The sequence below is a fragment of the Oncorhynchus mykiss genome, chromosome 17, assembly GCF_013265735.2.
Source record: "Oncorhynchus mykiss isolate Arlee chromosome 17, USDA_OmykA_1.1, whole genome shotgun sequence".
Classification (NCBI taxonomy): Eukaryota; Metazoa; Chordata; class Actinopteri; order Salmoniformes; family Salmonidae; genus Oncorhynchus; species Oncorhynchus mykiss.
In genome coordinates, this window is record NC_048581.1 from 66,933,449 (window position 1) to 66,955,035 (window position 21,587).

The following is a 21,587-nucleotide window of genomic DNA, read 5'->3' on the forward strand; positions in this document are numbered from 1 at the left end:
TGGTTCCTTCTGACTGGATATGGATATATATATTTTTTTGCAGGGTGAAGTCCAGGCGCTGTTCCTGAGACATGAAGGCTATCTGGGTACTATTGGTGCCTTTCTCAAGGGAGCAGAGGAAGACAGTAAGTCGATGTTTTCCTCTATGGAATTTCTTCATGACAGAAAGTGGCACTGGCACACCTTTGTTTGATTTGCATTTTCCTGTTGTTGAGAAGTTTGTTTATTTTTGAGTCATTTTCACTGGTATTATAATTGTCACTTCATCTAGATCCTAACCAGTACAGTTGGGGGGAGAACTATGCTGGGAGCTCTGGCCTGATGAGTACCTCTCCAGACCTGAACCCCATGCAACGTGCACGCAGTGGAACAGTAAGTCCTTTGTAGAAGAAAATACCTTAAGGTCAGCTTTGGACCACTAGGGTGTGCTCATAACCCACTTGTTGCCATTTAATTTTGGTGACATTTCATTAACCATTTTAGCAATTCACCCCACCACCCTTTTATCTGATTTCTGAGATAATTGTAGATTTGATATTTTCTGTGGAAATGTCACCACTGCTGTCCTTTTTAAAATCCACAGGCCTGGTGTGACAACAACCTTCATTGATAATTTCATCTAACATTTGATTGTTTTCATCTCTTCTCTTCATATCCACCATATCTTACATCTGTTTACCTACTGTAACCCTTTCCTCAGTTTCCCGTAAGTACTTCCTCATGCTCTGTGTAGTGGTTTGATTAGGGCTAAATATTTCCTCATGCTTCTGGCTTTGTAGCTCTACACCTGCCCTAACATTCACATTGGGTTAAGTAAGGTTTCAGAGACAATTGTTGCATTAAATGCCAGCCTTTTCCTTTCACATTGCATTGTTTAACAGCGTTTGAAGTGTTGCTTTTAGCAGTCACTGTTTTGAATTGTGTTGTGACGTGTTATAACCAACCTTATAAGTCACCTGTGACACTGGAGAATAGTAATCAGGTATAGGGTACATCTAAACTTTGATGTGTGTGTCGACTGCACTGACAGTGTAATTGTCCCTGAGTGATATGGAGCTTGACACATGCTATTGTCAGCTCACTGACCAACAGGGTGGGGTATTTAAAACCGATATATTGGCATTTTTTATGACGTTTGACGGAGTCTGGTTGCTTTGGTTTTACTTTGTGTGCATGAGTGCATTAGCCCAGCACTATTTGCAGTGCTTAGTGTGTCTCTTGTCCGGCTCCAGTTTGACATGTTGGAGATGGATCGTCTGGAGAGGCAGCTCGTGAATCTGCCCCTGCTGCAGGACCCGTCCTCCTACATCCCAGACACAGTGGACCTCTCAGAGGATGCCCTTGCACGGGAGTACTGGCTCTACTGCTTTGAGGAGGCCCTGGATGGGGTAAGAGGCAGAGCATCTTCTACTGGTCTATTCATCAATACACACATTGCATTGCACACACAGCGAGTCCTCAACCTGGTTGCTTTTAAAATTGCCGATCTGGGTGATGTGCTTTGGACAGGTGGTAAAAAGAGCTGTGGCCAGCCAGCCTGATCTACCAGAGGCTGCTGAACGAGCGGAGAAGTTCCGGCACAAGTACCTGCACAAGCTGCAAACCCTCCGCCACCAGCCTTTGTAAGGGGAGCCACAGCTGCAGATCCTTTTTTAAAGGCTGTTAGACTACTAGAGCTGTTTCTTGATCATTTATGTAGATGCATATCTTTGAAGGCCTCCCAAGTAGTGGATGAAATTGACTCTTGTACATGAAGTCTCACTGTTTCCTTTGCAATCTGTATGTGTTTTTGTCTGCTAATGTAGAGTACTTCTCTTCTCACCTGTAGTGCTTATGGATCCCTCACTGTCAGAAGTCTTTTAGACACAAGAGAACACTGTTTAAACGAGTTCAACTTCCCTGACCCCTACTCGAAGGTTTGACTGGATTCTATAGCACTCTTTTTCCTCTGTTCACGGTTCCCAATACATGCTCCAGTGCTTATCTTTTTCTGGTCATCTAAAGATGAAGCTTACACATGTGGTCTTGGGTGCATTTTGATGTCATTTCATGTCCACTTGCCTTGATTAGTGTCTGTCATTATATGATTTGCTAATGTGGTAGATTAGCTGTGAGAAGTTGGAAGCTTCTGTGTCTCAGTTTTGTCTTCGTCTTCCACAGATCAAGCAGAGGGAGAATGACATGGCCCTCAAGTACTTCCAGAAGGCAGTCAAGTCCCTGGAGGAGCTGAGCTGGGAGCAGAGGCAGTTTGCCCTGGTCAGGGGCCTCCTGGCTGGGAACGTCTTTGACTGGGGAGCCAAGGCTGTTTCAGAGTGAGTCTGCACTCCTTAATTTGGGACTATGGATGATTATTATGACATTCTGGCTATATATATATATACACACACACACACACACACACACACACACACACACACACACACACACACACACACACACACACACACACACACACACACACACATTCATTCTTGAGAATTATATGGCCATTTTGAATGAACAAAGACTGTCGCTCACGTTTTCACTTAGTGTTCTGGAGTCTGATCCGGAGTTTGGCTTTGAACAGGCGAAACGACAATTGGAAGGTATGAAAGCCCTTGTTGACTGGGAAAACATTTGGATATTTAAATGGCTCCTGCATTTTATATTGCTGCTGTAACCTACTTAGGCTACATAATGAGTCATGTTTTCTCCATAGAGCGGCCGTGGCTTATCGACAACTATGACCAATGGCTCGAGAGACTGAATGTAAGAATTTTCTGACGTTAGTGTTTAAATTGATTATTTTAGCTGTATTCTTGTTATGGGCCACATCCTAACTTAAGCTCCACAGAAGTTCTGTTCCTGGATCTCAATTTAGGATTTGTCCCAAAGATGTGTATGACTTCATGCTGTGGAACAGTAATTGAATACCATGCCTACTGGCTTTCTTTTGCAGGGCCCACCTCATAAGTGTGCATTATTTTTCGTAGATAATAGTGGAATAGACATCATACTGGGAGTCTTCCCATTTGTCAGAGAGCTTCTCTGCAGGGGAACAGAGGTAAGGAACCACACTGTCCACCCCCTAATATCTTGAAACGCTGTCACCTTCACCACCCCTTCAAATACACACTGGATTTAATAAAACAAGATGACCGAAGCAAGATTAACTTTTTTCCACTTTATGATATTTTTGGGCCTTTGACACCCTGCATTTGCTGTTTTCCAGGTAGTCCTTGCCAGCAACTCAAGCCCAGCTCTAAATGATGTAACAAACAATGAACTGCAGATCTTGACTGAAAGAATAGCTGCAATGGATCCAGTCATACAGTGAGTATTTAAATCTTTTAGCACTGCATTTGTGACTGGATTATGGATACAGTGATCCTTTCCCACCATTTCAATGCTATTTAATTTGTTTTTCAGGTCTGCTGTGAAGGAGGACAGGTTGACGCTAGTCCAGAGTGGCTCCAGCTCTCCGTGCTTAGACTTAAGGTTTGTTTTATTTCCTATGTATGAATTCTCTTTCAACGTTACATACCTGTGTTAACTATGTTTAAAAACAACCTTACTGCAGGAATGTCCACCAGAGCTGTTGCCAGAGAATTTAATGTTAATTTCTGTACCATAAGCTACCTTCAACGTCATTTTAAAGAATTTGGCAGTACGTCCAACCGGCCTCACACCACGCCAGCATAAACTTCCACATACGGCTTCTTCTTCACCTGCGGGACTGTCCGAGACAAGCCACCCAGACAGCTGATGAAACTGAGTTTGCACAGCCAAACAATTTCTGCACAAACTGTCAGAAACCGTCTCAGAGAAGCTCATCTGAGTGCTCGTTGTCCTTACTAGGGTCTTGACCTGACTTCAGTTTCAGCGTCGGTACCGACTGCAGTGGGCAAAGGCTCAACTTCGATGGCCACTGGAGAAGTGTGCTCTTCACGGATGTATTCCGGTTTCAAGAGTACCGGGCATATGGCAGACAGAGTGTATGGCGTTGTGTGGGTGAGTGGTTTGCTGATGTCGACATTGTGAACCCCACCGCCACCATTGGGCACTCTGTTATAGTATGGGCACTTGGTCAAAGCTAAAGAACATGTGCACATCCAGGTACTTTCCACAGGTGCTGGAGTTGTAGGCAAACTCATGGAAAGCAGAAAGGAAAACGCCGCACTCATGCTTCCAGGTGGTATTTATTAACAACGTTTCGACCCTTTGGTCTTCATCAGACATCCATATCCCAGTTGAGGGTGGAAGGTCCTATATATAGGGGCAGTACTGAGTGACATCACTTCCTGAAACAGGAGGTAATTATTTTTATATTACGTAGTTTCACAATATTAACATTCAATGGATCAAAATATATGATCATACACAGGGAATGTGATCAATATTTACAGTAATATACATACAATATTCAATTAGGATTTTAAAAAACTATTTAGACATTGAAACTATAAAAACGGTTTCAAGTCAAACTCCTCCATTAAGGCCAAGAGGAGAGTGTGTTCAGCCTGTGGATCCAGAAAGATTCCCTTTGAAGAAGTTAACTCTCGATGTCCCCTCCCCTGTGTGACATCTTGACCATTTCTATTCCAATGTATCTCAGAGAGCTAATATGATTCCAGCGTGTACAAAATGATCAGCAACCAGATTTTGTCTCACATGTCCGTCCGTATATTGCTGCAGTGCTCACTGATCCGTGTCTTAAGGCTTCTACGGGTTTTCCCTATGTGAGACAGACCACAATGACATGTAAATAACATTGGTGGACATGCAGGTAAACAGGCCCTTGATCTTAGGTATTTGTCCTGTACGAGGGTGGGTAAATGAGTTGCCTTTGTACGTAAAGCTGCATTGAGCACATCGGCCACATTTGTGGGGGATATTTAAAAATGTGTTTCAATTGTGGGTCAGTATCAATAATGTACCAGTTCTTATGGTATGGGCAGGCATAAGCTACGGACAACAAACACGTGCATTTTATCGATTCCGGTTTGAATGCACAGAGATTCCGTGATAAGATCCTGCTATTGTCATGTCATAAATGTTTCAGCATGATAATGCACTGCTCCATGTCGCAAGGATCCGTACACAATTCCAGAAGCTGAAAATGTCCCCGTTTTTCCATGGCTTGCATACTCACCAGACATGTCACCTATTGAACATGTTTGGGATGCTTTGGATCGACGTGCACAACGGCGCGTTCCAGTTCCCACCGATATCCAGCAACTTCGCACAGCCATTGAAGAGGAGTGGGACAACAGGCCACAGTCAACAGCCTGATAAACTCTATGCAAAGGAGATGTCGCGCTGCTTGAGGCAAATGGTGTTCACGTCAGCTACTGACTGGTTTTCTGATCCAATCCCCTTCCTTTTTTAAAGGTGTTTGTGGCCAACAGATGCATATCTGTATTCCCAGTCATGTGAAATCCATAGATTAGGGTCTAATGAATGTACACTGCTCAAAAAAATAAAGGGAACACTAAAATAACACATCCTAGATCTGAATGAATGAAATATTCTTATTAAATACTTTTTTCTTTACATAGTTGAATGTGCCGACAACATAATCTCACAAATTATCAATTGAAATCAAATTTATCAACCCATGGAGGTCTGGATTTGGAGTCACACTCAAAATCAAAGTGGAAAACCACACTACAGGCTGATCCAACTTTGATGTAATGTCCTTAAAACAAGTCAAAATGAGGCTCAGTAGTGTGTGTGGCCTCCACGTGCCTGTATGACCTCCTTACAACGCCTGGGCATGCTCCTGATGAGGTGGCGGATGGTCTCCTGAGGGATCTCCTCCCAGACCTGGACTAAAGCATCCACCAACTCCTGGACAGTCTGTGGTGCAACGTGGCATTGGTGGATGGAGCGAGACATGATGTCCCAGATGTGCTCAATTGGATTCAGGTCTGGGGAACGGGCGGGCCAGTCCATAGCATCAATGCCTTCCTCTTGCAGGAACTGCTGACACACTCCAGCCACATGAGGTCTAGCATTGTCTTGCATTAGGAGGAACCCAGGGCCAACCGCACCAGCATATGGTCTCACAAGGGGTCTGAGGATCTCATCTCGGTACCTAATGGCAGTCAAGCTACCTCTGGCGAGCACATGTAGGGCTGTGCCTGACCCATGACTGACCCACCGCCAAACCGGTCATGCTGGAGGATGTTGCAGGCAGCAGAACGTTCTCCACGGCGTCTCCAGACTCTGTCACGTCTGTCACATGTGCTCAGTGTGAACCTGCTTTCACCTGTGAAGAGCACAGGGTGCCAGGGGCGAATTTGCTTCCTAAGTGGACAGTTTGATTTCACAGAAGTGTGATTGACTTGGAGTTACATTGTGTTGTTTAAGTGTTCCCTTTATTTTTTTGAGCAGTGTATTTCAATTGACAACTGATTTCCTTATGAACTGTAACTCAGTAAAATCTTTGAAATTGTTGGATGCTACATGTATATCTTTGTTCAGTGTAGTTACTAAGTAATTCTTCTAATATACATGTTTTAAGCTTATTCCTGTAAATATGATAATTTCTCTCCCCTCAGCCGTTTGGACAAGGTGTTGGCTGGGGTTGTGCGGGAACGCCACACAGACCTGGTGATCATCGAGGGCATGGGCCGGGCCATCCACACCAACTACTACGCCTTGTTGAGCTGTGAGAGCCTCAAGATGGCAGTCATCAAGAACTCCTGGCTGGCTGACCGACTGGGAGGCAAGCTCTTCAGTGTGGTCTTCAAGTACGAGGTGCCACTAGACAAAAAACCCACCACCCTGGATCATGTTCCTGTGACGCCTTCATGATCTCATCACTCTCCTTTTGAAGTCTGATTTATGGGACAGGTTGAACTGTTTCCGGTACAAGTTGGAGAGGTCCAGCTTGCTGTGATGGGGTTGATTTCACCGACTCATGATGATTGATATGCAGATTGTACAGGGAGGAGTTTTTAAGATCAGTTTCAGTGGGCTTGGATTGATTTGAAAACTTGGCAGCCTATTTTAGCAAGGATGTCAAAACAGGGTAGAGTATAACATCGCTTAGTAACCTCAATGTTTAAATGTCTTCCTTTTTTGAATATACAACCGTACTTTGCACCATCTTGTTCTTGCAGATCACTGCCAAAATTATAGTTATGGTATCAGAACAGACAAACTTGTCAGTGGTAGAGGTGTCCTCTTTTCAGATTGACTGTCAATGCAAGTGAGATCCTCTACTAACTGCATTTATAGACAGGTTATTAGTACCCTGCTGTTTACTTACAGCATCCCAATGGTTACCATGACAACAAGGTGCCCCTTTCAGTGGTGAAGAGATGCTTTGCGAGTGCTGTGCTACCAGGGTAATTATAGCAATCTGTGGTGATGCTTCACAAATATATGGTAGATGTGCCTTGAGGTGGGAGTGATAAAAAGCATAGCTCGTTCGAAATGTAACCAACCTGGTTTAATTTCTATTGCAGGAGAAACATGGGTGTTTGTTACCAGGGGCTACATGAAAGTGGCTTTTCTATGGGTTTGTGTTTTGTCTTCCTTTTGAATCCCAAGATTTTCCTCCTTTTTTTCACTGCCACTAGGTCAATTGAGATTATTCACTTAATTGTGATCATTGCCTGAGAAGCTAAAATGTTGCAGGGAATTTTTGGCACTTTATTGAGGGGTTAAAAAATGTAATTACAGAAGGTGGCAGTATTTTCATGTGAACATGAGCTCCTAACAACCAAATTAATGATACGGATATTTTGTTATTCATTGGATGTTCTGAGAGCTGTCAAAGTGTATTTAAGGTAATTTTATAGCTTAAATGTGCTATCTTTTTATCAATAACATTATGTTGGCAGCCTTTGTAAATTCAAAACAACAAAAAAACAAAGTTTTTGTTGGGTTGAGGCATTGCTGTCCAAATGTTTCCATGACTTTATTTGCTTAACCTGTGGATTGATAGTGTATTGTCATTTGTAAATACATGTGAAATAAGTGTAAATACAATTCATTTGCATTACATGGGTTCATGATGACATTTAGGGAAATGATTGTTCTCTTTTACAATCACTTGTAATTAAATGTGATTTATTTTATTAAAGTAATGCAATTTCTCTTTGTGTTAATTGTGTTGATTTTGGAGGGCGGTACTTAAGGAATTTTAGGGAGTTGAGAGGAGTGGATAACTGCGAGGATGTGAGGGAGTACAACGCACTGCTCTAGAATCATCAAAGCGTTTTTAGTGCCGGTGGCGCTATGTGAGGATGGAGTGCTGATGTGTGTGGCACAGTAGTTGCTCGCTGTGCGCTCTTGCTGGGGAGTCATATGCTTATAATGCGCCGTGCCAAGCAGGGGGTCCTCCACAACATGCTGTGCCTCAACTTCTTCATTACCCCCTACTGCCACATGAACGGATGCCGGTTCTTAAATTATACAATATTCTTACACAAGAAGAAACCCAATTCTGTTGTTTTTCCTGCGAAAGGATTTATTGATGTACATTTGTGTACACACTTTGCGTACTACTTGTTTCAATGTTCAGTTCCCATTGCATGTAGGAAACTTTGATATAATTCACGGTGATAATTGTGATCAAATAAGGAATACATTTCGACAGTTTCTCACTTTACCGGCCAACACTGGCGACAAATTGATGTATCCTATCGCAAGCTCAGGAAACATATTCCCATGCGCCTCACCTAATGGGACAAACGCTGACATAAATCTCCGCATGAACGCGCATACGGTTACGCGCTTCCAGCCGGTGACTCTTCAAAAACCAGATACAGTCCCAACGACCAGCACACAGACCGTGAACGGAGCCTACACAGACGGAATTTGAGTCCTGTGCGCTTTATCAAACTATACCGGTCATCCCATATGACTGAATTCCCTTTGCAATAATAGTCAACCTCAACGGATTAACCAACGCGGGTAAGGTAATTTGTCAATTTATTCAAGTGTTAAAGAAGGTTCTCTCGCAATAACGAACTATAGCCAACCAAATGTGCCACCTGTATCATTAATTTCGCTTTATATTGTTGCATTCAATAGACTACATCTTGTACTAGCTAGTGCATTAATAACACCCACTTTTGTTTCTTCTATAAAGTTATTAGGCTATATGAATGAACTCCACTGAAGGCAAGATAGAAACCGTGGCGGCCAATTATTCTAAATTTAAAGAAATATGTGAAATTGTTTGCCTTTTTATTATACTCAATAGTGCCTTCAGTATTCCTAATTGCTTAGTGGTACGTTTTATGATAATCGTATCTGAATTTAACTGTGTTCTGTTATTTGGCAGAGGGGAAAGTCATTCTAATATGGGAAATAAAATATGTTTTTGTTCTGTATCAGAAAAATAGCTGAGTATTAATGAACATGTTAAAAGAGACATATATTGCAATTATGTAGAGCGAGAGTGAGAGATTTTAGATAGGCTGTCTCCTTGTGAGATCATGCATTTTATTAATCAACTGTAAGTGAATATAAAGCAGAGACAGTGGGTGTACAATATTTGTGGACTCATTAATAAGCCTGTTAATTAAAAGCAAGCCAATCAGCAGGAATGTGAATGTGATCCCTATGAGAACTGTGGAGAGACCTGATTGTGAAGCTCCCGGCAGGGCGATCTGGGGGTCACATCCAGTCCACGTTCACTATTGAGAGAAATTTCATAAAAATAATAGCAAACTCAAGGAAAATATGGAATGATTAATCATGGCTTTATGGTAGCCTAACCAAGCATTAATTAACAAAAGTTATTCCTCCATTCCACTTACGTAGATAACTTCCTAGTACACTATCACTATGCTGCCTCTTCATATAATGTGTAGGCTAGGTAAAGCAGTGAGCTGTGCCAATATAGCAAATCTCCTCCACTATGGACTACATTGGTGATCTACTACCTAGCGTGGCCACCATCTCCATGTCTTATAATGAGCGTTAAAGTGTGATATGCTGTCAACAGTGATCTTTTCGGGTTCAAGGTTGGTTCAGTCTGATTGGTTGTTGTTGTGTTTTGGTTTTTGAACAGTGGACCCAGCTGGTCTCCTTGTGTGACATCAAATGAGAGAGAGAGATTCCACTGTCACTGTTCCAATTAACCCTGCCCTGGATGAATTCTCTCTCTTTCTCTCTCTCTCTCTCTCTCTCTCTCTATCTCTCTCTTACTGTCTGTCTGTCTGTTCTCTTGGCCTACCCTCCCCCTGTCTCTTTGTCTCTCCCTTGTCTTTCTCCTCTCAGTGGGATGTCTGTAGCTCTGTTCTCCTGGTGCTGTTTGTGTCTCAGAGCGTTGCTGGAACGTGTTTCTCTCTCTGCTCTGTGGGTATCTGGAGGAGGTTGCCCCGCTGTGAGTGTGTGTGTGTGCACTGAGCGTGCTCTACGGGAAGATAATGGCCACATTGCGGGATGTCTGTGATGTTGCTGTGCAACCGTGGCAATGTTCGATCTTGCCCCACATCTGTTGTACCTGCAACGAAATTGCCACAGAATCAGTTTGTGCCTCTTCTCTGCATCGGCTCACTTGCTGACAGATGGGCCTTCCTTATGGCTCTCATCACACTGAGCAGTTTCCAGGGGCTCAGCGGATAATGCTGCACACTCAGAGCTGCAAAAGCTCCCAGTTGATGGTATGAAATCTCAAATATTGTTCTCTAGAGAGCTGAAGAATTCAAACTGTTTAAATCAGCGGTCATAGAGCTCGCCAGCTTGTAGTCCTAAAACCCAGAAATGAGTTACCTCTGGTTCGTTCAGCTGTTCCTATGAGGAAAGAGTAGGGTTTTGGGATAAACGCCGAAAATAAGGTCTGAGATTAACACAGGCTGAAGAGATCTTATATGTTTTGTTCTATGACATATCAGTCAGTTAACATGACCTTTAGGAATTATATTGCCATTATGTGCTCAAAATTCACAAAAAGTGACTTTAGCTGCTGAAGATGATCTTATAGAACAAAATGTATACGATCTCCTAAGCCCATGTTTACCACATATCTTATTTTTGGCATTTATCCAAAAACCCTACAAAAACTCCATTCATTTTCCCATGGGTCGAGTTAGTGCCTACAAAAAGACGCCATTACTATTGCTCTCTATTGATTGGGCAGTTGAAAGGCTACTTGCTGAAACACATTTTTATAGTGCTTTCAGTAGCTTTCCTGAATTATTTGTTGAGAAATCTGATGGAAATCAGACTTATGAAAGTTAAGTGTTGGTAAACATTGAGAATCTTATGTGTTTATTACATGGCGAACACCTGATGAACAGCATATTTTAATCAGCTAATAGATACATGAATGCATCCATTGACACTTTAAGTCTGCTGAATGATTGAGAAATCAATCCTTTCTGGGGCAAATATACAGGCTTTTGAATTATCTTTTTCTCTGCATTCTTATTTTGACTAGAGTGTACAGTTATCGCAGTGGATCACCAGCTGTGTTTACCACAAGACCTCCCATTTGGTTTTGTTTTGGGTGTGGGGGGGGGGGGTTATTGGCATTGTTCACTGGGGGAGCAAAGAAAGGATGGTGAATTAGTCATGCGTTTCTGGTCTGGTTGGTGTGAAGTCTGTTGTTCTCCAGTGAGCCATATGTGATGGGGACAGGGACCAGAGTCCACCTGAGCCCAGCCACCCCCTCCCTTCCTGACTTCCCATTGTCCTCTCACTCTCACATTACACAGAAGGCACACACTCTGCAACCTGACGGAACACTGCTAATCAGGTAAATCATCTGCTAAAAATGTGCTTTTGGACATGGGCCTGTAATCTCTTTATGTAAACCCAGAATGATTCCAGGAGTTTTTGGATCTTTGTTTGGTCGTTCTTCGTGGCCACGCTGGTTGCTAGGAGAGACAACAGGGCAGGAGCAGATGGTTTCTGGAGGCTTGTGGCCCAGCAGGTGAAGTTATCTATGCACATAAAACAGAGTCCACTGCCAGCCCAGTGCCCAGTGCCACTGCTTCGCCTCACCTTGCCTCGCTGCTCCCCTCACTACCAGGCCCTCTTCAAACTATCATTTCAGCTGTGTCCATGATCTGTTGTAAGCTGGGCTTCTGTGAAGCATGTCGCGGCCTGATATTGTTGAGCACTGACCAATTGGTCATGGACAAGAGAGAGGTCTCAGATCTCAGTGTTTAATGAACCAGGCCTCAGCACTCTGCTGCTAGATTACCCATCATCACTGGACCTACCTCTGTCTGAACACTAATTCATCTCAATTCATATCATCTCAGTTTTTCAATAGGTTGTTCAATATGTTCACAGCTTTCCATGTGTATATAAACTGAAGGTACACCTCATACTGTATCCTACTCCTCCTCATGTGCTCTCAAAGCCCTCTCTGTCTTCTGGTCTTGCCCCCCTGGCCTGGCCACCGCCTCAGCGCCAGATGCTAACCCCTGCTGCGTCCTACCTATATCACACAGCGCTGTATAATACACTGTTTAGTAGGGGCTGCTTATCATCAGAAGATGCTGAGAACTCCACCCCAGAGTGTTCTATTTCCACCCCCATCCTGAGTCTTCTCAAAGGACCACCTGTTGACGGCTACATCAAAGGGCCAAAGGAGAACTGGCTCCGCTAGGCAAGGATGCTCTTTGCCTCTGTGCCCCTCTCTGTTACCCACCGCCTTCCTTTTAAGGTGACAGGGCTATTCAGGCTCCAACTAGCAGTCCAATCCGTTTCTATGGAGGCGCCCCTTTTCTCTTTATGTGAGAGAGAAATATTTGTGGTGCCATTCAATCAGAATGCTGCTCAGCCTCTGTGTCTGCGCCCCATTATCTGCACACTCATTTCAGAGGACTCTGTGATCTCCAATATGAGTCTGGGCTCTGTCAATATGTACAGTACGTCATGTGCATTTTGATGCTGTTTGCTGCTGTTTATTTTTTGGGACTGGTTGGTTTGTTAATTTTGTCAGCAAGGCCTCACGGTTCTCACTGAGCAGACCAACAAGCTAGAGTGTTTTCTTGCGATGCCATTTTTCTGCGAAGTCTCTCTGTCCTGTGATTAAAAATACCCTTCTCTACCACAGCAGTGTCAAATGTACAGGGCTGGAGGATGAGATAAAGCCTGACCAAACACTTTGTGTGGGAAAGGGCACTGTACCTCTCTCTCTCAGACACACTGTACGGTTATAGACGATAAAGGTCTCACCTCAGCAGCTACCGTCCCACTGTTGTTTGCAAACTGCACAGTGGGTAGAACTCCCTCCAGAGACCGGCAAGAGATAGCAGTTTGTGTCTAATCCCCATACAGGCCTGCTTGCAATAGCACCACACATTCCCCTTGACAGCAGTTGCTTTTCCTCCTCCCCATAACGCAATCTCCTAGTCCTGGCCTGTTTTCAAAGCACCTAAATAACTCAGTGTAAACCTCAGGGTGGAGTGTTTTTGAAAGTGCGTGTGTGTGTGTGTGATTGAAGAGGCAAGTCTATCGACCCACAGCAGCAGGTCAATACTTCTCCCCTATAGATTTTCTGTATGGGCCGCACCGTTGTCTGTCTTTAACATAAAAGAGTGGCCTGCCAGGGGCAGAGCAGTCATGCTGCGTTGCCAGGGCAATGGATGGTCCAAACCCATCAGAGAGGAACAGAAAGCTCACCTTGTTCTTTTTAATAAACAACCCAAATGAACTCACATGAACTAGACCAGGGGGTTAGAAACAAGGACTCTGACATTTTACTAGGACATCCCGAGTTGAATACAAATGATCCATGCCCATATTCTCAGAAAGTCCCACTGTACCAATCACCTTTTGATCTCCTTAGTGCGGTCAGTGGCAGTGCCACTAATTGGGTTATGTCATTATTTCTCCATCATATCGACCTCACACTTGATTCTTACTGTTATAATAAATAGACAGGTGGGTTGGAGATGAAGCTCCTAGAGCCCACAGGTATACATAATACAAGGCTGTGTTGGAGAACGGCTGAAGCATCTTATGATGAAGAGGATGTTCCAAGACCAAAGACATTCATTTTTACAACACATTTTTACAGCACTAAGGGTCTGTATGTCTCTGTCCTATATAGGCTCCTAAAGAGCCACTGCAGCTTGAGAGGCTAGCACAAGAGGGTAATGATTACTGCTAAGACTGATGAGTGCTGCCGTAGCACAGCAACAGGGATGGTGGAAGGGTGAGTAGGCTATGATAGGGTGGTACTGAGTGCTTCTGGGAACAGAGGACAAGGGAACAGCGTACTGCCTGTGGTCTTCCGAGGAGGATAGTGTGGCTGCCTGGTGGTGGACTCCATGGCGGAGGAGGATAGTGTGGCTACTTGGTGGTGGACTCCATGGCGGAGGAGGATAGTGTGGCTGCTTGGTGGTGGACTCCATGGCAGAGGAGGATAGTGTGGCTGCTTGGTGGTGGACTCCATGGCAGAGGAGGATAGTGTGGCTGCTTGGTGGTGGACTCCATGGCAGAGGAGGATAGTGTGGCTGCTTGGTGGTGGACTCCATGGCAGAGGAGGATAGTATGGCTGCCTGGTGGTGGACTCCATGGCAGAGGAGGATAGTATGGCTGCCTGGTGGTGGACTCGATGGCAGAGGAGGATAGTATGGCTGCCTGGTGGTGGACTCCATGGCGGAGGAGGATAGTGTGGCTGCTTGGTGGTGGACTCCATGGCAGAGGAGGATAGTGTGGCTGCTTGGTGGTGGACTCCATGGCGGAGGAGGATAGTGTGGCTGCTTGGTGGTGGACTCCATGGCAGAGGAGGATAGTGTGGCTGCTTGGTGGTGGACTCCATGGCAGAGGAGGATAGTGTGGCTGCTTGGTGGTGGACTCCATGGCAGAGGAGGATAGTGTGGCTGCTTGGTGGTGGACTCCATGGCAGAGGAGGATAGTATGGCTGCCTGGTGGTGGACTCTATGGCAGAGGAGGATAGTATGGCTGCCTGGTGGTGGACTCCATGGCAGAGGAGGATAGTATGGCTGCCTGGTGGTGGACTCGATGGCAGAGGAGGATAGTATGGCTGCCTGGTGGTGGACTCCATGGCAGAGGAGGATAGTATGGCTGCCTGGTGGTGGACTCCATGGCAGAGGAGGATAGTATGGCTGCCTGGTGGTGGACTCCATGGCAGAGGAGGATAGTGTGGCTGCTTGGTGGTGGACTCCATGGCAGAGGAGGATAGTATGGCTGCCTGGTGGTGGACTCTATGGCAGAGGAGGATAGTATGGCTGCTTGGTGGTGGACTCCATGGCAGAGGAGGATAGTATGGCTGCCTGGTGGTGGACTCGATGGCAGAGGAGGATAGTATGGCTGCCTGGTGGTGGACTCTATGGCAGAGGAGGATAGTATGGCTGCCTGGTGGTGGACTCCATGGCAGAGGAGGATAGTATGGCTGCCTGGTGGTGGACTCGATGGCAGAGGAGGATAGTATGGCTGCCTGGTGGTGGACTCCATGGCAGAGGAGGATAGTAAGGCTGCCTGATGGTGGACTCCATGGCACAGGAGGATAGTATGGCTGCCTGGTGGTGGACTCCATGGCAGAGGCTCAAAGCCACAGGCACTCACAGAGGGATATCGCACCAATCAGCAGTGACTGATGGTGTGAAACACTATGTTCTGTAGGGATTATATAAAACATGACGGGAGACAAGTTTGTCTACATACTGTATATTTGAATGTACTCTGGACTTTCTGAGAAGTATAGTTCACCAGCCCAGTCCATAGTGTGTTTGTGTCATCATAATGTAGCTGCTTCTGTCCATTTTTGTCATGTAAAATATAGAATGAGTGTACTGAAAACTGTTCTATTTTTACAGCAGGTGGCTCTGTGGTTATAGATGATGTCTTCCTCCTGGTGTCTGCCTCTGGCTCTCCTGTTCTCCACTCTGGCTGTTTCACACAGCGCTGAACCTGGCTCCACACATGCAAAGAGGAGACTGGCACAGCCCTCGCCAGGCAGTGGCAATGCCCTCCAGTACCCTGATCAGGGCTTCCAGAGTCACGGGCATGGGCATGGTAGGGAGCGTGGAGGGGGGCATGGTGGCCAGGGGTCCCGCGGTGCCAAAGCCAGTTCTGGGGCTGGGCTTCTCTCCCGCAGGCCCCTGCACTCCGCAGCTCGGCCTGAGGATGATGGGACGGGTCTGGAGGGCCTGAACCCGGTGAGACTGGAGATGGGTCCTGTGGGCAGGGAGCAGGAGAAGGGTCGTGGGGGCTTCAGGAACCCGTCTCATGCCCGAGACAACCACCCTCTGGGGCCACGCAAGGGGAGGGGCCAGGGGCATGGGCACCACTTTGACCAGAGGAGACATGGAGGTCGGAGAGATAAGGGTCGGCTCACTAAAGGTGAGTCCCCAATGGATCTAGGGTTATCAGATAATGAGCCGTGAGCCTGTTTGGGATTAGTTCTCTATAAATGTAATATAAAGAGTTCTAAAAGAGCACAAATACTAATCAATTTAAAAACATAATGTTAAATTCTGTGATTTTGTTATAGGGCATTGATAAATTGATTAAGTATTTTAAGTAGTTGACCTTATACTTAACAATGAACAAAAAAAATGTAATACATTTTTCTTGGCAACAGGGAGAGATCTTGTTAGGTGTATATGATAATGTCTGGCTATCCTTCACCTCCCCCACCCCTGTTCTGTCCTTCTCTCCCTCATTGTAGGTTTTCTCCCTGAGCCTGAGCTGGGCTCTGTTCTGAAGAACAGGGATCTGTCTGAGGAGGGATCTGTCTCCTCCGCCGCTGCAGCCGCCTCCTCTCACAGATTGACCCCGCCCACTGAACCCCCCTCCCCCATCTACGTGGTCTTTGGCTCCGGCTCCTATGCGGTTTCCACGGTGATGAGCGAGCATCTCCCAACGCTGCCCCCAGCCTCCACCAAACCCCAGGTACCCCATAAAGACATATGAGTGCTTATTAGAAATACCATTGTCAGTTGTGCCTCAGTGTTGTAGGGATTATAGAGATACGTGTTCATGGTAAAGAAAGAGCGACTGTATTTCCTATTTGGAAATACCTAGGCTCCATAATGGGCTTAATGTATCACATAGCTCATTATTCATCTCAGAAAAACGAGGAGACAGGCTTTTTAAATTACCTATCAGTTGAGGGTGGTTGGAACATAATAGCCAATATGGTAGACTGGTCTCAAGGGTTTTTAGATATGATGGATATAGTTATGCTAATCTACATAACACATGCCTTGGGGGTCAAGTTCACACCATCATTGGTCAAGTAGTAGAATACCCTCTCTGTTACTGTCTTGGTTATTATGTATTCTTGTCTGGTAAATCCATGATTGAACGTCTAGGAGGCAATGGGCTCATTTGTATGAGGAGGAGGGTTGTAGAAGTGTGGTGGGTGAGGTGTAGCTGCCTGGCCCCTCCTCCTCATAGCCATCTGTCAGTCACTTTCTCCCAGTATGCTGCCTGCCATCACAGCGCTCACACACACACAGAGTTAGATATCTTCTCTGCTCCTCAAATATAAATACTCCTTCTCATCTATCATCCATCTATTTATCACAGGATGCTATCAAACCACCAACACACTCCTCTCCCAGGCCCATGGTGTGCCCATGGTGTTTTCCTCTCCCAGGCCCATGGTGTTTTCCTCTCCCAGGCCCATGGTGTTTTCCTCTCCCAGGCCCATGGTGTTTTCCTCTCCCAGGCCCATGGTGTTTTCCTCTCCCAGGCCCATGGTGTTTTCCTCTCCCAGGCCCATGGTGTTCTCCTCTCCAAGGCCCATGGTGTTCTCCTCTCCAAGGCCCATGGTGTTCTCCTCTCCAAGGCCCATGGTGTTCTCCTCTCCCAGGCCCATGTTGTTCTCCTCTCCAAGGCCCATGGTGTTCTCCTCTCCCAGGCCCATGGTGTTCTCCTCTCCCAGGCCCATGGTGTTCTCCTCTCCCAGGCCCATGGTGTTTTCCTCTCCCAGGCCCATGGTGTTTTCCTCTCCCAGGCCCATGGTGTTTTCCTCTCCCAGGCCCATGGTGTTTTCCTCTCCCAGGCCCATGGTGTTTTCCTCTCCCAGGCCCATGGTGTTTTCCTCTCCCAGGCCCATGATGTTTTCCTCTCCCAGGCCCATGGTGTTTTCCTCTCCCAGGCCCATGGTGTTCTCCTCTCCAAGGCCCATAATTCCAGAGTTACTGTAGCCCTGTCTGGCTTTACTGGCCTCTGTGAGTGTGTGATGTCTGATCTCTGACTGCTTGGTATGCTGTTTACAAGCTGCCGGAGAACCTTGGAGACTGTGTGTATGTCTTTATTCAGGAGCTGTCAGATACCGGCCTGAAGTGGAAGCCTCGCTTGGAGTGGACCTGGGTTCAATGACACAGGGATGCTGGGAGCGTTCTTAATTAATATTTGATTCCGGCTGCTGGCTAAATAAACAGCCAAGCACTAATATCCCACATCTAATTGATGTTCCTCAATATTTCCTCGGGGTGAGACGGAATGAGCTGGGATCAATGTGCACCAGAAGCCTGGTTGGTCCAGTCTCTCTAGACATCACCAGGAGACCTCTCAATGTCAAATTGACTTCATAATAACCTGCTATTATTTTGTTAACACAGCCCAGAGGTCCAGGGGATATGCATTATGTAAAGAGTTTTGTTGAAGTTTATGACATATCGGTTTTGGCTGAGTAATCCTCAGAGGAGTTGTTTTGTTAAATTTGACTTAAACTTAAAATTGCTTCGGCTCAGGGTTTAATATTGTAGGACATTGTTGACAGTGTTGGTAAAATCACAGCTGTGTGAATCAGCACAGGCCTTCTCCTCTGACCAGTAGTAACACTACCATCTGATGTATGTATGCTGCCTCAGGTCCATAAACAGTGTAGTAGGTAGCCATGTCCTCAGTAGCCAACTGATTGCCTGTAAAGCACTCTGGGGTGTGAAGTCCTGGGTGTTCACAACTAACAGGCTGTTTTATGGGCCAGGTGGCAGTGCACATCAACACCCCAATAGAAACATACTGGAATGTAGTTAGAGACCAATGGTGTGAGGCTGTAATGGGGTATTTTCTATGCATTACAGAAGTCTGGCCGGGGGAAGATGCAAGGAGAGGTGATGCCCACTCTGGACATGACTCTGTTTGACTGGACAGACTACGAGGACATGAAGCCAGTGGACGCCTGGCCATCTTCCAGGAAGAAAGGTCAGCACTTTAGATGTTTTGAGAAGATACAGCTAATGTTAATGTTGGTGGAAAGTCACACATGAATGTGTTCCCTCCACCCCCCCCCCCAAAAAAACATACTGATGTAGGATCTTAATTTGAGCCAGTCTACTACAGCAGGAAAATAATCCTGCAGCAACACGAAATCTGAATTATTATGTGGATTATAATTAATGGACATTTTTGTAGTGGTTGATACATTTTCATAATGTGGAAATTACAAACTTCAGAATCCTTTTAAAACCTCAAATACACTACAAATGTAACATTGCCTGGATTGCAGAAAAGTTCTGCTATAACAGGGTGATCATATTAATGTCCTACATTTGTAATGATCCCTTGGCATGTACTGAACACGCAGCACAGAATAAACACGTGTGATATATCTGTTATTTCCATTGACATTGAAGTGTTTGCTTGATTGTCCATCTGTTTGTCTGAGCCTGGGTTGAATCATTCAGTCCAAGTACTTTATTGGCAATCTGTTTGTTGTTTTGCATGCTGAAGACAAGCGGCGCAGTAAGAACCTGAGCAGTGGCAATGTGACAGTGGACACTGATGCCATCGAGCCATGTGACCACCATCTGGACTGTCTCCCAGGTCAGTGACTAAACTGTTGCACATCCACTACTCTCCTGACCTCTGATCCTTGACCTCTGACCTCTCAGGTCATGGTCTCCTGAAGGATCGTTATGATAAAGGCCATGTGACGGTTGAAACATTTGTTTTTAAATTTACAACCAGAAGTCACATGGTTTCTCCCTCCATCCCCTCCTATAGGCTCCTGCTGTGACCTGAGACAACACGAGTGTAAGCCTCACAACCGGGGCCTCAACAACAAGTGCTATGATGACTGTATGTGCGAGGAAGGTGAGTAAGGGATGTATCAGGCGAAAGCCACAGAACATCAGAGATTTTGAGAGAACACAACCAACAAACAGTAGGTGATAAAGGTATTGTTCTATATGTCAGTAACCTGCTTATCCATCCTCTATTGTCCTATTACTTTGTCTAAGGGTTCCGTTGCTATGCCAAGTTCCACCGGAAGCGTCGAGTGACCAGGCGAAGGGGCCGCTGCGTGGTGCCAGAGTCAGCCAACAGTGACCAGGGTGCCTTCATCACAGTGTGAAGGGCGACAGACACACACCAGAGGCCCCCACACACACCACAAATTGAACATGACCACTCCCTCTGACAAAACAGACAGAACACAGGTTATACATCACCTGACAGTGATAGTTCATTAAGCATTTTCATACTACCAACTCATATCATCTCCCCCACTTCAATGCCACAAAATCATGTACATGTATGTTAGGTCCAAAACAACAACTGTGCAGTGTCTGATTATCTGTGTACTGTACATATGAATGTCTTTTCTGAGAATGGATTGATTACCAATTGCTTTTCTACTGATAATGTTATACTACTCTTTAAAAGGTAATTAGTATGATAAGCAAACATGTTTGTTTGAGTTTCCTTTTATATGTTTAACTATATGTTTTATTTATACAATACTTCAAACAGAACTCTCTGTCTATATTGTGTTTTTTTTTCAACTTAATTGTATGTGATTAAATTCTTGTACAATGATGACGGTTGTCCCTAGTGTTATTGAGGGTTGATCTTTTGGGTGTAGGATTTAGCCATGTCAAATGTCCAGGACCTCATGTTATATCATACCACAGAGTTTCACATGATACAGAGGGAGCTATGGCTCATGTGAGTCAGTGGGGGTTCATGTCCTTTAACCATTTCATGGACAGGCAGGGCAGAGGCAGGCTTGGTTAAGATTCTTATCATTATGCTACCTCTATGGATTCAGTTTGTTTAGTCACGGGGATCAGGGTCTTTTATGAAACATTATACTCCATGACACCAGTGAGGATAATTCTTCTCAGCACTCTGTGTGGAGACAGATGTGAGAGTTGGTTCCAAAGAGCCACAGGAGCTCTGAGGATGGGGCTGTATGCCCCCTGCTCTCAGTGGGATGCTGTGTGTCAGAGCCCAGGGCCTCCTGGAGGAGGACAGATGCTGTCTCTCTCACTTTCTTTCCCTGTCTCTCTCTCTCTGCTTCTACGCAGGTGACCTTGATCCTCCACAGTCTCACTGCTGCATCCCTCTTTCACACTTTCTCTCGTCTCTCTTTCAAATGGAGAAACAAGGTGGTCAAACAGAAACACCGAGTGTAAAGAAAGGGAAATCAATGACATCAAGTGCATTGGTGAGTAAAGCATTAGCTGACATGAAGTGTATTAGTGAGTAAAACATTAGCTCCCACTCCCACCACACAATTGCACCTGTATCAATATTTGATCAGGCAGAGTAAGTAATACTTGTATTTCGTCCCAAACAACCAGCACACTGGGAGCACCATGTTGCTCTCACTCTGATTTACAGTCTTGGAATAAAAGCAGTAGTGATGTATTTTTTATAATAACCCCTGAGAAAGTGTTGTGCTACTGAGTGCACTGCTGAAA

The 21,587-nt window shown here is 45.3% G+C and overlaps 2 protein-coding genes across 6 annotated transcripts in view; both read left to right on the forward strand.

The window, feature by feature from the left end:
* Window positions 1-8,090, forward strand: part of pank4 (pantothenate kinase 4 (inactive)) — an 18,839-nt gene extending 10,749 nt beyond the window's left edge. The window contains exons 8-20 of one of the 2 annotated variants that reach the window (XM_021569457.2): window positions 44-125; window positions 272-372; window positions 701-706; window positions 1,233-1,388; window positions 1,510-1,622; window positions 1,829-1,916; window positions 2,161-2,312; window positions 2,530-2,585; window positions 2,699-2,748; window positions 2,939-3,043; window positions 3,212-3,312; window positions 3,409-3,477; window positions 6,543-8,090. In XM_021569457.2, coding sequence (XP_021425132.1) covers window positions 44-125; window positions 272-372; window positions 701-706; window positions 1,233-1,388; window positions 1,510-1,622; window positions 1,829-1,916; window positions 2,161-2,312; window positions 2,530-2,585; window positions 2,699-2,748; window positions 2,939-3,043; window positions 3,212-3,312; window positions 3,409-3,477; window positions 6,543-6,798 — 1,335 coding nt within the window. In that variant the 3' untranslated portion in view covers window positions 6,799-8,090. The remainder of the gene's footprint in view (window positions 1-43; window positions 126-271; window positions 373-700; window positions 707-1,232; window positions 1,389-1,509; window positions 1,623-1,828; window positions 1,917-2,160; window positions 2,313-2,529; window positions 2,586-2,698; window positions 2,749-2,938; window positions 3,044-3,211; window positions 3,313-3,408; window positions 3,478-6,542) is intronic. The other variant, XM_021569458.2, reaches the window with a different exon arrangement.
* Window positions 8,091-8,733: 643 nt separating this feature from the next.
* Window positions 8,734-20,701, forward strand: LOC110494434 (draxin-A). Of its 4 annotated transcripts, none has more exons than XM_021569460.2 (7): window positions 8,734-8,912; window positions 15,744-16,269; window positions 16,598-16,821; window positions 18,966-19,086; window positions 19,615-19,707; window positions 19,888-19,977; window positions 20,124-20,701. In XM_021569460.2, the coding sequence occupies exons 2-7, from the start codon at window positions 15,765-15,767 to the stop codon at window positions 20,234-20,236; spliced, it is 1,146 nt and encodes a 381-aa protein (XP_021425135.2). In that variant the 5' UTR covers window positions 8,734-8,912; window positions 15,744-15,764; the 3' UTR covers window positions 20,237-20,701. The 4 variants fall into 4 exon arrangements, with proteins under 4 accessions (XP_021425135.2, XP_036806378.1, XP_036806377.1 ...); XM_036950483.1 differs by having other exon boundaries at window positions 15,747-16,269; XM_036950482.1 differs by having other exon boundaries at window positions 8,734-8,907; window positions 15,747-16,269.
* Window positions 20,702-21,587: the final 886 nt, after the last annotated feature.

What these genes read in the sequence shown, in the direction of transcription:
- LOC110494434 (XM_021569460.2), top strand. Translation starts at nt 15,765, where the DNA reads ATGATGTCTTCCTCCTGGTGTCTGCCTCTGGCTCTCCTGTTCTCCACT. An exon ending in CAGCCTCCACCAAACCCCAG is followed by an intron (nt 16,822 to 18,965) that starts GTACCCCATAAA and finishes TATGCATTACAG; the next exon opens with AAGTCTGGCCGGGGGAAGAT. An exon ending in CCATCTGGACTGTCTCCCAG is followed by an intron (nt 19,708 to 19,887) that starts GTCAGTGACTAA and finishes CCCCTCCTATAG; the next exon opens with GCTCCTGCTGTGACCTGAGA.